Source organism: Cydia amplana, chromosome Z (genome assembly GCF_948474715.1).
Source record: "Cydia amplana chromosome Z, ilCydAmpl1.1, whole genome shotgun sequence".
In the NCBI taxonomy this organism is placed as follows: Eukaryota; Metazoa; Arthropoda; class Insecta; order Lepidoptera; family Tortricidae; genus Cydia; species Cydia amplana.
This window is the reverse complement of record NC_086096.1, coordinates 38,765,677-38,780,775: the sequence shown is the minus strand read 5'-3', so window position 1 is coordinate 38,780,775 and position 15,099 is coordinate 38,765,677. Positions and strand designations below refer to the sequence as shown.

The 15,099-nt window shown below is 41.5% G+C and overlaps 2 protein-coding genes across 2 annotated transcripts; one reads left to right on the top strand and one right to left on the bottom strand.

Annotated features, from left to right (window-relative positions):
* Nucleotides 1-817: 817 nt before the first annotated feature.
* Nucleotides 818-12,865, bottom strand: LOC134660711 (cell division cycle 7-related protein kinase-like). The gene is made up of 11 exons (XM_063516493.1): nt 12,624-12,865; nt 7,894-8,038; nt 7,211-7,291; nt 6,638-6,731; nt 6,314-6,456; nt 5,713-5,806; nt 5,251-5,442; nt 3,923-4,119; nt 2,735-2,754; nt 1,858-2,009; nt 818-964 (listed from the first exon to the last, which is right to left on the bottom strand). The coding sequence occupies exons 1-11, from the start codon at nt 12,727-12,729 to the stop codon at nt 818-820; spliced, it is 1,371 nt and encodes a 456-aa protein (XP_063372563.1). The 5' UTR covers nt 12,730-12,865.
* Nucleotides 12,866-13,172: 307 nt separating this feature from the next.
* Nucleotides 13,173-14,024, top strand: LOC134661012 (CDGSH iron-sulfur domain-containing protein 3, mitochondrial). Its single transcript, XM_063516907.1, has 3 exons — nt 13,173-13,355; nt 13,428-13,654; nt 13,878-14,024. The coding sequence occupies exons 1-3, from the start codon at nt 13,308-13,310 to the stop codon at nt 14,005-14,007; spliced, it is 405 nt and encodes a 134-aa protein (XP_063372977.1). The 5' UTR covers nt 13,173-13,307; the 3' UTR covers nt 14,008-14,024.
* The last annotated feature ends 1,075 nt before the right edge of the window (nt 14,025-15,099 follow it).

Sequence of the window (15,099 nt, the reverse complement as noted above, 5' to 3'; positions counted from 1 at the left end):
GTAATCTATCTATCTATATTTCCATATCATAGCATGAGGTTAACAAACAATAGCTGTGTGGTTTGGTTGGTAGTAGGGATGTTGCGGATGCAGATTTTTTGACATCCGTGGATGCGGATGCAGATATTTAAAGGAGGATGTCAAGATTAGGTACTTAGAAAACGTTAAATATTACATTTTTAGTATTAAAAAAAAATGTTTAGTATTTGAGCAAGAATATAGGTGCGTTATATTTAATAAACAGTAACTTGGCCGACTTTTCTGGATCTAGACGATTTCGTTATAGGTAATGACGAAATTACCTAGCAATTACGCCGCCGCTAAGACGTTCCTGTACCGACTTGTTCGACATCCGCATCCGCATAAGCTCCGCATCGATTTTATGCGGATGCGGATGCAGATGCGGATGTTGAAAAAATGCGGAAGTTCCGCGGTTGCGGATGCGAATGCGGATGTTTAAAAAATGCGGAAGTTCCGCGGTTGCGGATGCGAATGCGGATGTTTAAAAAATGCGGAAGTTCCGCGGTTGCGGATGCGAATGCGGATGTTTAAAAAATGCGGAAGTTCCGCGGTTGCGGATGCGGATGCGGATGTTCGCAACATCCCTGGTAGGTAGTAGGTAAGGTAGTGCACAATCCGTCACATGGTGCTAGAATGCCCCAACACCAAATTCGGTGGCAACATTGAAGAGCTCAAGACCTTGACTGGGAAAGCCGTGGATTATTTTAAGAACTCTAGCTTTAAATTTTAAATTTATAACGCAGTGACATGTATAGATATGCCATACGATAAATAAATAGTAGGTACTCACCGCACGCTATAGGGGCTGCGCCAGGAAGGGGTGCCGCAGCGCGTCGGCGGCGGTGATGCGCGCGCGCGGGTCGGGCTCCAGCAGGCGCGCCGCCAGCGCGAACGCCGCGTCGGGGAACCCGCACACGGAGCGCAGGGGGTCGTGCGCGTGCGCCTGCGCACCGACACGGATTTAAGCCACCCCGTTTACCACCACCCCACGCCACGACGTTTCATCGACTAAATAGCTAGTGTTTAGTTTTAAGTTTATAAAATACATATGTATGTTAGTCTGTAAGGTATTTGTAATATGGGCCTTGTTGCCTGAATTAAATTTCCAAATAAATAAATTAAGGCACAGACCATCATTTGCTGAGAGCTGTAGACCTCGCGAGCATAACTTAAAACTGAATATACGGCTTCGCCATTTTGGACAATTTCCAAGAACTGGATCGACAAAAAAAAATTTTTAATCATCACAATTTCACGAATATCGATATATAGATCGTATGAATATATACCGATATGATTTGAACGAAATTTCTAACTAAACGATTTTGTTGATCGCTACATAGTATAAAACAAAGCCGCATCCTGCTGTCTGTCTGTCCCTATGTATGCTTAGATGTTTAAAACTACGCAACGGATTATGATGCGGTTTTTTTTTAATAGAATGATTTAAGAGGAAGGTTTATGTATAATTTGCTAACCCTTGCGAAGCCGGGCGGGTCGCTGTAACATTATAAAGGTCTGGATAAGACAAAATATTAAAGACTTCATCACACAGGCGCGTTTTCCGGGCGGGGCGTCCGCTTTTCCATATAAAACGCTCACGCGCTTGTGTGACGGAACATTAAGGGTCTCCCCAAACTTATCGACGCGGATTCGGCGAAAGCCGATAGTAAACAGCATAAACAGGTAAGGTTCGGTTCGGCTCCGTTCGGCCGTCGACGGCCGACGCGTCGGCGTCTTTTTCGCTCTTATTGCGTGGACATAAAGTTTCATTTCTATTGGCATTGCCGATTCCGCGTCGATAAGTTTGGGGAGACTCTTAGAGACAGGTATTACCGGCGTGTCGTCTCGGCAGAGGCAGCGCGCGTGGCGGCGGCTGCACTTGGCGCAGGCGCGCGCGTCGTGCGCGGGCGCCGCGCCGCGCAGTTGCGCGGACAGCTTGCGCAGGCACAGCCCGCGGCGGCACGTCGACGTCAACAGACGACAGCCTCAACAATAACATGCGGTTATTTTATTTATGCGTCTATTAATGCGTGCAATATAATAATGCGTTTAGGATGCTGATGGGTCTGCCTCGGTATAGTTTGTAGCTTTCTAGTAGACCCCGAAGGCTTATCCTATTGTCTATTGTTCAGTAAAACCGCACGTGCTACTTACCTGCAAAAAAGGGTCTTCATTATTCTATTTGGCACCTGAGCGCGGGCTAGTCCAACGCTCAAAAAACCAGTGTAGGTGCGCTCTCCGATAACGCGCCTTTGTTACGCATCTCGATGACACATTTTAGACTGGTTCTGTAGCGTTCGACTCGCCGGCACTCAGTAACCGAAGTACCGATTTTTTATGCAGGTGGTTGTGGCACGTGGCACGAGCGGTTTTTCTTAACAATAGACAATAGGATTAGCCTTCGGGGTCTATTAGAAAGCTACAAACTATACTGCAGTGCGTCGGGGATGTCCGCCGATGCCCGTACGGATGACTTACGCTATTATGCGTAAAAGAGCGGCATCCCTATTGCATAGAGTGCAGGGCAGCACCAACAGTCTCCTAAGCGCATTTGTCGACAGAGTAGACTGCCCACTGATGAGGCGTTGGAATCAGTTGCACGAACCCAACGCATCATCAAAATAAATAGTATTAAGTAGTTTTAGGTATTTATTCTTTTACATATTGTACACTAACATAGATATAGGTAGTTAAATTTTATATTTTGTACTAACACTATGAGTTATATGCCTGAAATAAACAATTTCAAATTAATACAAACACAGCCAAAGATGTACTCGTAGTGCATAATTATTTTCCATCGTATTTTCACGGAAACGTACGAACGTGTCTTGCTATTTCGATTAGTCTCGGTAAAAAAAGTTGACTGATGTATCGCGACAAATACGAACTTTTCCGAGAAAATACGATGGTAAAAAATTATGCACTACATCTGTATACTATTTAGGTATGTTATTTATTTAGAGAAATCGGTTTATTATCGTTTTATTCAAAAGCTTTTTTCACATATTGCTAAAACTAAGGATATTTGGCAGAAATCCACTTAATTGACTAGATTTTATCATCCTACTATTTATAAGATGCCCACATTTATAAAAACAAGTAAAACGCCAAAATTGACGTATTTAATACTTCTAGATATAGCTTATTATAAATGCGTCGTTGCGTGAAATAATATAACTTTAACCATCCAAACACCTAGGTATGTAAGATATTTTTTTAGTAGGTAATTATTTTCCGATTTAAATTAACTTGTAATCACTCAGAGGCTACAGGCCTTTAATTTCATTGTATTTTAAATCTTTATTGACTTTATTTGTTTTGTTATTCCTAATGGTCGGCTAATTATATAATATTGGAATATTTAAGGGAAAAAGTTAGTTGAGTACTGGGTGGATTATTCGTCAGCTAAAGGTGCATGGTTAGATTACCAAGTTGGGCAGGTTTGGTATGATTAAATTTGAGAATTGCGATAAGTGGCAAGGTTTAGACTTCAAAAATTCGCTTAACGTACGCTTGTACTGAATAAAGAGAATGACCCTTTAACTTAAAACTTACGCACCGTAAAAATAACATACTTTTTGATTTCGTTTTCTTTTAAATTGAGTTAGGTTTCACTGAATATTTACGAAGTCTATCGAGAGGAATACAGTAAAAATATTATTTCCTTCGTATTTGGGTACCTACCGTTCCTCATTCACTGTAAATACCCGTAAAACACACAGAAACTGTAACTACAGCGGATGACATAGATTTTTTTATAGTAATAAAAAATATTCGAATATTCGAAACCTGAGCGGCCGAATATTCGAATATCAAAACAGGTCGAATATTCGACAAATTCGAATATTCGAATTGCAAGCCCTAATGACTATACCTATTATAGCAGTATTATAGCTGTGGTGTATAGTTACCTAGCGCTTGTGCGGTCCGCTGCAGCGCCTCTGTGCCGAGCAGCTCGGTGATCTCGGCCAGCGCGGCGAGGTCGTCGGTGGCGCGGAAGAACGGGTACCGGCCCGACAGCACGCTGGCCAGCACCACGCCCGCCGCCCACATGTCCACCGCCGTGCTCTGCTGCGGGTACTTGAAGAACACCTGCAACCGTTTTACGACTTAAGCCCTTGCTACACGGTCGCCGACAAGGTGGCGCCGCGTGGCCTTGGTCCGTCCCGGACCGTGTAGACAGTTGTTTCCAACAAAATTTGACCAAAACTGACCAAGATCAGACCAAGGTCAGACGGTTAGTAGGCTTGTCGGCGACCTTGGAGGATATAATCAAACGGAGACGCCATGTCTGTAATTTTCTGTACAAAACCGTCTGCCGATTTTTGCGGGGGAGGGGAACGTCAAATGTATGCGTAACGTAAAAATAGCCATGTCAGATAAACGTCAGTCCATACATTGTGTATGACCGTTGGCCGCCTATTTTCGACAGAGGGGAAAGCCTGTTAATGGCTACTCCGTTTAGTTGTATCCTCCAAGGTTTTACGACTTAAGCCCTTGCTACACGGTCGCCGACAAGGCCCCAGACCGCGTGGCCTTGGTCCGTCCCGGACCGTGTAGACAGTTGTTTCCAACAAAATTTGACCAAAACTGACCAAGATCAGACCAAGGTCAGACGGTTAGTAGGCTTGTCGGCGACCGTGTAGCAAGGGCTTTAACCACGCGTGGTTCACTCTCACTACAAGTATTTACAAGTGCTTGCGGCCTACACCAATTTTGGTGTCTAGCCATAGTAGTTGCTGTGCACCGCTACGGAACGGACGCCTGGTCGCGCTTGCGCCACCTAGCGGTTATATCTGTCGTAATGGACGCGTTTTGTTAGAGAGTGAATCTTCTGTACCTAGTACTATTATTTATTCTGTGACTTAACGTCTTAGTCAGTTGAAATTTAATTTGAAATTAATAGTGTAGGGATAGAGAATATGGTTGAATTTATTTTTGTTTTTAAATCGAACGAGATTAGTATTTTATGTAACCGTGATATAATAAAGAGCTTGTCACCGTGTTTCGGTGATGAATCTTGCTGAGTGGCCTAAGTACGGTACGAAATTGCAAAGCTTGATTATGTCACTATTGTAAACAATACTTTTTCTATTAATCAACTAAAATAATACTTTTCTATATACAATCGAAATAATAAAACAAAATTATCGGAAAGTATATAATTTTAGCTTAATTCAACCGCGTACAAGTTGAAAAAAAAAATAGGTTGCCGTATAGTACCTCGGGCGGGCGGAAGCCCTGCGTGCCGGCGCGGTTGGCGCGCGGCGGCGCCCACACGGCGCACTCGCCGCACACGCCGCCCGCGCCGGCGCACGCGCAGCCGCGCGGGGCGGGCGCGGGCGCGGGCGAGCGGGCCGCGCGCCGCACGCACAGGTCCAGCGCCATGCGCTTGGCGCCCGGGAAGAGAGAGTCCTGTAAGCGATGTCAGAGTTTTGAATGGTATACTGGTGTTAAAATAGTCAATATAGGATAGCACAGCAATTATCAAAGTATGTAAATTATATTACGTATTGTGGTTGTGACACATATAGTAAGATTTGCAGTTTAGGCATTTTGAAAATGTGGTGTTTTGAGAAAAAAATATTAGGCATTCTGGGATTCAGGTATTTTGGACACAATTCCGTTTTGACATCAAACCGAAAACAGAGATTAAGATACATGAAACCAAAGCAATATACTGACGTCATCCCGTGTCCGTTTGAGCGCCTGGTGCGCGGGCGGAGGCTGCGCGGGCGCCGCCGTGTGCTGCGCGAGCCCGAAGTCCACCAGCGCGTAGCTGCAACACATACACACGTCGAAGTACAGAGAACTATCGAGAGATGGCGCCACGTCCGTGATAGATCACGCTACCTATGTCCGTGAACCGGAACCGGAAACAAACAAGTCGAGATTTTTTTTGCCAATTTTCAAAACAAGTTACATACACTAATTGCCAGTGTCGTATTGCGGCAAAGAGTGCGCAACGAACGCGCATGTCTAAAACACACAGTGACACCCATCGCCACCGCTCGCGGTCGCACAGGAAGTTGCTCCACGCCCCGGCGTATGGTACTATCGTCTTGGGTCGGGTCGTCCCATTCGTTTTTCGTCAAGTTCTTAAATTAGTCCTATTCTGCTTTCGTCACCCATTCTACATTGAAAGCAGAATAGGACTAATTTAAGAACTTGACGAAAAACGAATGGGACGACCCAAAACGATACCCGGCGTATGACGGCGAACGTTTTGTTGTGACTTGTGCGGGTAATAGTGCGTGCGTGTTTAACAGTGCGCAGTGACACTCACCGTCGCCGCTCGCGGTCGTATAGGAAGTTGCTCGGCTTCACATCTCGGTGTATGACGCCAAACGTGTGCACGTGGCGTAGTGCGGTTAAGAGTGCGCGCATGTATTGCCGCAGCTCGTTCGCGTCCATATCGCCGACGTATTCCTGTTACGAAAATTACTTATTCTTTCAGATATATTATAAGCCTTTATAAACGAGTTAAACGAAAGGGCATAGCTATAGTTAATATACCATAGAAATAAACCATAATGTCAATATTCAGGGAGGAAAATGGGGACTACGTTAGTATGGAGACGCGGTTACGCGACTTAGTCCCAGTACTCACGGAGAACTTCTGGTGCGGTATGTAGGGCATGATGAAGACGACGTGGTCCAGGTTGCGAAGGCACAGCTCCACCCCGATCACGTGGCTCTTGCCGCTGAAACAAACACTCGAATAGGCGGGTCCACACAGCATGGGCCGCCTCGCGAAGAGATTGCCGCGCGAAACAGCTCCGTCTGTGTAAACGTGCCTTGGCCGCATTGCCTCGGGCGAGGCACGTCTCCGCCGACCGAGCCGCTTCGCGCGGCAATTTCCTCGCGAGCCATTATCAGCAATGGGTTACGGAGTGTTTTATAGCTATCTATGATGTAATGGGGTGATAAATTAGGTATTTTTGAACGTTTTTAGCTATTTATGTCTCAGGCGAAGGGGTTTTTTTATAAACACCAAAGATTTTTCTGAAAAACACGTAGAGTACTTCTCAACTAATATCATAAATGGATGTAACTTTGTCTTCGTAAGTTGATCCGACTTAGATGAAAGTTGGTATGGAGATAGATTGAGCCTCTAGAAAGGACAGGATAGATTCATCACGGAATTTATTCCCTACGTCGGTTAAAAACTGAATGCACTTACCCGATGTCCCGGAGACAGCGCAGTTCGTGCGCCACTCTTGTGGGGTGCGTGGTCGGCACTAAATGTTTAAGGGCGAACCATCTGAAAAAGTATTCAATCTTTTATTTTGTGTAAAACAATCACGCTGCCAGTAACAAAAGGAAGGTAGGTACCTGTCAGCATAACCACCAACGTCTAAAAATCTAATATCGTTATCTCAATCGCCCTCACATGTTCGAACGATAGAGAGGCAGATAGCAATTATAGATTTACGATATTGGCGGTATGCCCTCAGTTCTGTTGACGGGTGTCATAAGCCCATCTATACTTTATATTCTAAGCCAACGTATGGCCGTCTAAGCAAGACCCACCTCCGGTGTATCTCGAAGGTTCCCCAGCACGGGTGTTTTAGCCAACGTATGTCTTTCAAGCCGCACGAATCAACTCACTGAAAATCGTCTTAGGTGTTACGGCCACGTGAACAGACGTAGTGGTATCATGTCGTCAAAGTCGCATTAAAAATTCCGGAACTTAAGAGAAGCCCAGGCCATCCGCTGACCTGGTGGTCAAACGTAAAAAAGACCTCAAACGATCCCAGATGTCAAAAGAGGCAACCCAAAACAGAGTAGCTTGGCGCAGAAGAGTGAGGAGGCCTGACCCCAAATAAAGGGAACATGGAAAGAAGATGTCTAAGGAAGACTCACCTCTTGTCTCCTTCGGGCACGCCCGCGTCCTGCCTCATGGAGCCAAGGTAGACGGAGCTGAACGTGCCCTCGCCGATCTTCCGGTGGATATCGAAGGTCTTTGCCAGCACGGGGATCTTCGCCAGCAGCTCCTTCACCTGGTCTTCTGTGGATCAAGACGAAGGATGAGCATGACTTGATACTAAAGAGTTAGGTATAGATTAGGCGGGTCCGCGCAAAACGAGCCGCCTCGCGAGGAAGTTACCGCGCGAAGCAGCTCGGTCGGTGGAGACTTGCCTATGCCTCGCCCGAGCCAATGCGGCCGAGCTCTGTGTAGACGTGCCTTCTCGCGACGTGCGGCTCGTTCTGTGTGAACCCTATTGTGGAATGGTCAACTATCGCAAACGATTTTTTTCATTTACCCGATTTGGCTGAGCGCGTTTCTTTTTTCAAAAACCATCAGATTTTTAGAAGAATCACAAATCTAATTTCAATAACTAACTAATTAAGACTACAGGATGCTTTTTTAAAAAGTGTAGAGAATTTTAAAATTACATAATAAAACGCGTTTGGTGAAATGAAAACATGGCAAATCAAATTTGAAGCAAGCATTTTTCTTACACTTTACATACTCTTCTAAAATAAATAACTCTTATATAGTTAGGACTGAGTACCTTTCACGGAAAAGAAAAATAGGGAGCGTGCATGAACTGTAGGGGGCAGCTCAGGAGGTTGTTTATTGGCGCAATGTGCAAATGTCAACTTTATGTTTTCGATTTAGGCCACAAGATAGCTGACCCCCCAACGTGCACGGTATAGGGACCGTGCACGTTGGATATAATGTTAAATTTCCGCAGCAGCTTTGAATAATATATTAAACATTCGAATTTGCTGTAGCTTACAATTACCTAATATATATATTTGCAAAAGCTCAACCAAGTTTTTCTTGTAACTCATTTTCATTAGGTGTCAAAATTTCTTCAGTGATTAAAATGTGCAATTAATGTATGTATATCTGTGTACTAGGGCTTCCAATACTGGGATCCCGGTATCTCGGGATCCCGGGATCCCGTCTTTTTAAACGCATTTTTCAATACCGGTATTTTTAAAGTCAATACCGGGATCCCAGTATTTAAAAAAATGAGGGAAATGCGCAGCATAAACCCTTTAAATCCATTATATTCGGCTGTATCAAAAAGCTTACTAAACGTCAGACGCATTTAGAGTTAGACCAAGAAAAGCCTGCAACAATTTTGATAGCACGCGCAGTGCAAGTGTTATATTAAACGTCAAACTTCTATGAAATTATGACGTACAAATAACACTTGCACTGCGTACTGCGTATGCTATCAAAATCGTTGCAGACTTTACTTGGTCTAAAGTTCTAACTGGTCTCTAGCCCGCATTTTATTATTGAAACAAGATCGTTGCCTAATGCGTCAGATAAATATTTGGTGGTTGGTGGTGGATGAATCCTGAAGTTATGTGAGTGATGAATATGATGATAGTGACATTAACAGTAATATCATTAGTTCTTATAATTCTATCAAAAAATAAAACGAAAGAACAAGGATAACTGTAATAATGGCAAACCAATTATGACGGAAATTTGAAAAAATGTTGTCTGATTGGTTAAGTTGGACTACAAATGTGACTGATGAGGTGAAGTCAACAAATTGGATAAAATTATTGCCAACCTGGAGTGTGAAATAAAATTATTGCAGATGGCGGCATTGATTGTTTATTGTTGTAATAGCTTTTAGGACATATCTGGTATTCCAGTGAGCCTTTCTAATTCCCCTTTTTAATAAAACTATATATTTTTAAGCGATTCATATCCAATACCGGGATCCCGGTATTGATGAAGACAGTTTCGGTATTAATACCGGTATTGTGAGAAGTCCGGTATTTGGAAGCCCTACTGTGTACTAACTTTCGCATTATATTACAACTAGCTGAGGTACCCGGCTTCGCTCAGAGAGTTGACATGTGATTGTGTGGTAGTTGTAAAAAAAAACAAAAGGCCCCCAATATTCCAGCATATTCCACAACATTCGAGAGTGTTCTGGAATATTCCATAATGATCCGGGATGTTCTCGAACATTCGACAACACTCCAGAATGTTCTGAAATGTTGTGTAATGCTCTCGAATACTCTCTAATGTTCTAGAAATGTCTACAGGGCGAAATTATCTACCCTTATATCTTCAAAAGCACCGCCCTTCAGGTAAAAACGGGAATCTTCTTCACAGAAATACAAAAAAGGCTTTAAATAGTCCACAATGTTCTAGAATCTAGAACATTCCACAACATTTCAGTGTGTTCTGGAACGTCCCACAATGATCTCGGATCCTGGATGCTAGGCTATATCCGAATATTCGACAACATTCCAGAATATTCTGGGTTGTTCTCGAACATTCGAACCTCACGACGGATCTTGCTTTATATACTCCTACCAATAGGTAGCACCGCTCGGACCTTATAAAAAAGGCTTCAAATGGTCCAGAATATTCCAGAACATTCGAAAGTGTTCTGGAATGTTCCACAATGATCTAGGATGTTCTGGAACATTTGAAAACATTCCAGAATGTTCTGAAATGCTATGGAATGCACTCGAATATTCTCGAAAGTTCTGGACTGTTCTAGAAATGTCTAGCTTCCAAGACCCGAGACATCACACCAGGTACAAATTTTGTAGGTATATATTTCACGATCTATTCTGAACTTTCGTCTATTAAGTTAAGGTTCAAAATTCAAAAACAAAACAAAATTCTGAGTCTGGGTCTGGGCGAAACTTTCAGCACTTATATCTTCAAAAGCACACGCTTCAGGTAAAAACGGGAAACTTCTTCATGGACTGGAGATAGAGGGCTACCACACCATATAACGTCCTTGATCGTATCGGTACTCATTTCTGAATTTTAGCGGCACGCACATTGTACACTTTCTTTTTTAATATATATTGATTATTTAATATTATGTATTTAAATACACCTAAGTAACAAATAACACCCAAGTTATAAAATGGCTTTCAGACACGGACGTACGGACATGACGAAACTATAAGGGTTCTGTTTTTGCCGTTTAGGCTATGGGACCCTAAGGGCCGGTACAGACGGACTGCGTAGTTGGCGTGCAGTTCCCATACAAGTTGCAGTCCGTCTGTATCGGCCCTAAAACACACACTTATAAGGAACTACAGTAATTAAAGGCAATTCATGAAAATTTTGTTGCATGCATAACCCTTGACTTACTCCTTCTCTTTCCAACTGTATCAATAAGAAAGGGACGGGAAGCATAATGCACGCATCAGCCAAGATGACACTGAACTGTTTGTAAAAACCATGCACTTTCGCCAAGCACTCACTCATGATTAATGTTTAATTGATATTGCCGCAAACCTGTGCCAAACTACACTATAGTCCAATCAAAATGGGTACTTTTGTATGGATGTTTTCATTTGGAATGTTAATGTTATGAACATACCATACCTCAGGGTTATAGGTGCTGGAATGTTTTACACGAGCCATAAAAAATTAAATACTGTTGAAACAGAAACAATTTTAACATATTTGGAGCTTTACGCTTATTACCTATTTTTAATGCATGGTATGGTAACTATTACTACTAAGTTACAATCAGTATGGATATGATGGTTGTTCTTGTCTACATGACAATGTGATAAAACAGTATCCATCACTTTCAACCCCGCGGTGTTAAAAAGTGATGGTTATTTTGTCACGTGGATAAAACCATCCATAATACGCCTGCAGATGTACATTCACTGTCAAAACTCTTCATTCAAGGACACAATCTTATGAAGGCTCTATATATGTCTCCATTTTCTCTGAATGGGTATAAAAATTGTCGCTTTACCAATATACTAGTGATGGAACACTCCGCCAAAAGCAGGAATTATCACCTGATTGATCCAAACTAAACCAGCACCAACATTGGGCTATAAATTGTGTTATTGGTTTTACATAAACATCAGACGCCAAATTCAGTAGTAATATGTAGTAGATTATACGGATCAAAAAAACTTGTTATAGCTGGCACAGAACTGTAAACAGTGTCCCAGCTAGCGCTAGTTATAAAGTGGCTGTATCTACTGCCACAAAAATAAATTGTTGCATTGAATGCTTTGCAAGTGTAGGTACTTAAATTAATATCACATTAACTCATAAAATTTAAGTATAGCTAGCAATAAAAGAGGCACTCCTAATAATTTACTCATAGATCTTGAATGCTTGCAAAATTTAGAACACAAAAAATAGATTTTGTCTGTCTGAGTTATTGCTAAGAAATCTAGCAACAGATGGCATAGCTTGATAAGGTTAGAACATCAGTCATACAAGAATATTAAGGTAAATGTTATAGTTACTGGGCTGGTAAGGTTTCGGCGGGCCCATTACGTTGCGCGACATTGGAGGCGGCCGCTGCGGGCGCTCAGAGGACGGGCGCTCAGCGGAGCTCGCTCAGACATCAAAGTGGAACAAAATCACATCTACCCCCACGGTATACATATAAACCACTGTCGTCGAGTCCTCGCGCTCCTGCCTACCGCCTCGTAAACGACAACACATAAACATTCGACGCCGCGAAGCAACACAACTCGGAACCAACACAAAAACAAAAAGCCACATAACCTCAAATAACAAAAATTTACATTAACGTATTCCGATGAATTGTAGATGCATCGAATCTAGGTCGCGACGTTCTTAACTTCTAGAAAACACAAAAATTACTTACTCTCCACGTCATCCTTTTCGCAGGCTGTGTTTGGTCCATTTTTATTTTTGGCTGAATGCAAAATTTCTTTTTTCACTTTGGCTTCGATTCCCCTAATTCTAGACATAATACGGTAACGGCTCTAACTTATTACGTAGGCGGTTAAAAATAAAAGCTAATGTAAAATTAAAGGCATAAACTTAAGATAAATGAATTAAAATCATTAATCGCCGTCGCGACGGCGATGGCTACGCCGCGATGGCTTTCTAGTTCTACTATTTCTGTCTCTACTTTGTTTGAGCATGTTTCAGTGAGTTGACGTGACGTTTGTTTTACCAAGGTAGAGCAAAGAAGTAGTATGTGACTCTTTGCTGTAAACTTGATTCTAGAATAGCAATAATAATTTTACCTTCAAATCAAACAACGATATGAAGTTAATTTATTTTTATTAATTAATAAAATATTTATTACATCAAAAATATTTTTTAAAGATCGTATGATGCGTAAAACGAAAATATTCGCTGTCAATGCTGTCAATCTTCTGAAGTTTGCTGTCAAACGGCCAATATAACCTATAAATTTAGGTCATTCATAAAATAACAACTTGGTTAAAGTCGAAAAAGTAGGTCGTAGATATCTAGATTTGGCAAAAGTAGCTACTGAATGATAATTGGCACCCTAATTTAATATCTAATACCATACAGAATGATTTTCAGAAAGCTCCCTCTAAGGTTGTACACGCAAACCTGCAAAGTGAGTCCGAATTGGGGTAAATAAATAGGTTATATTTTTGCTATTCATTATCTAATTTAATGTTCATTTTAGGCTTATTATGTCACGAAGGCACCCAAGCCCGAGATCCCTAAGAACCCAATGACCGAGGTGTACTCGGCTTCGGCGCAGAAAAGTAATGGCATTGTTTACGACAGGAAGCCGTTTAGGGTTACACTGCAGGAGGGCAAGACGTACCACTGGTGCCTCTGCGGGCGCTCCAAGTCGCAGCCGCTGTGCGACGGCACCCACAAGGACGTGTATCTGAAGATCACACAAAGGTATGCTATGGTGTATGGCAAACTAGCTACCCTATATTACAGATCAATAAAACACCTGGGAGACCGAGCTTGCTCGGAAAACATATAAAAACTCAAAGACAACTCACACCATCCCCAATAACTATAATTACACAGCATCACAATATTACTAAAACTACAAAACAATGGGCATATACTCGTTGGATCTGTTATCAAGTAATAACGAAAACATTCTCTATTCCAGACCAATAAGGTTCACAGTGGAGAAGACTAAAGATTACTGGCTGTGCAACTGCAAACAGACCAAGAACCGGCCGTTCTGCGACGGCACCCACAAGTCCAAGGAAGTACAGGAGACACACATTAAGGTTTAGATGGAGATAGTTTCCTATAGTCTGTCACGCCATTTTCGTCAGTAGAAAAAAGCAGCTAATTTAAAAAATGTAGACTCAAAGGGTTATTGTCCCATAAATAATTTTAATTTCATGCCTTTTTCTGCTGACTAAGTTGTTTGACAGACTATAGTTAATCAGTATCAGGCATTAAATGATGCATTGGGGTAAAATTGATAACAACTAATTTCTACTATACAAGAACCACTTTATATCATGATATAGTCTGTCCAAGTTAAACTTTGCACTGACTAGGACAAAACAAAGTGAGGACTTGTCATTATGTATTTCATAGAAATCATATTTTCATAGAAATTATTCATTAATAAGCTTGGTCCAACTCTATTATAAAAATCGCTAAGATCAGTGGGCCAGTGTTATTCAACCTGTGCGACCCCCTAAGTAGTGAAGCCTCTATTTTATTTACAACAACAGTTTGTCATCAAATTTACAGAAAAAGAAATACAAAAGGTTAGGTTACCCTTATAAGGAATCTCTTCCAGCTAACTAAAACAAAGGTTATAGTTCGTTTTTTTAGCATTAGAAATAAGGTAAACAATCTTGATGTGTCTTTTAATTGAAAAACACATTTTAAAAATAAGTTACGGTAAATATGTAACAATTATGAATCTAATACAATCTTTTATAGTCTTCTGCTTTCATAAGTAATAGTTATTGATTTTTAAAAAGTGTTTTTCAATTAAAAGACATGTCAAAATGGCTTACCTTCTTTCAAGTTCTTTCTAATGCAAAAAAAACGAACTATAGTACTTAACCAAATCACAATTGATTGGAAAGTCAAAGCTCGTAAGGACTTTAAATAAGTAAAATCAATTTTAAACCAATGTATCAGATTACTTGCGAGTTTTTAGATAGAAAAATAGTCGGCAGGATCATTTGTAATATTCTTCTCATACTTTATACTTACCATCAACTCATTTAACTGATTAAGCATCCTTGTTTCTGTTGTAGATAGTTAGATAATTAATATAAAGTTATAGTTAATAAATCTATTTAATCACTGATTGGTTTCTTTTGTATACATCACCATCATATCAGATCGCTCCTCCATAT

Bases quoted from the DNA above. Each gene is read 5' to 3' on its own strand.
- LOC134660711 (XM_063516493.1), bottom strand. From the start codon at position 12,729: ATGTCTAGAATTAGGGGAATCGAAGCCAAAGTGAAAAAAGAAATTTTG. The intron at 7,292-7,893 runs GTGAGTCTTCCT...ATACTTTTTCAG, and splicing joins GTGCCCGAAGGAGACAAGAG to ATGGTTCGCCCTTAAACATT. The intron at 5,807-6,313 runs GTGAGTGTCACT...TATGTGTTGCAG, and splicing joins TACGACCGCGAGCGGCGACG to CTACGCGCTGGTGGACTTCG.
- LOC134661012 (XM_063516907.1), top strand. From the start codon at position 13,308: ATGATTTTCAGAAAGCTCCCTCTAAGGTTGTACACGCAAACCTGCAAA. The intron at 13,356-13,427 runs GTGAGTCCGAAT...TGTTCATTTTAG, and splicing joins TGTACACGCAAACCTGCAAA to GCTTATTATGTCACGAAGGC. The intron at 13,655-13,877 runs GTATGCTATGGT...TCTCTATTCCAG, and splicing joins TATCTGAAGATCACACAAAG to ACCAATAAGGTTCACAGTGG.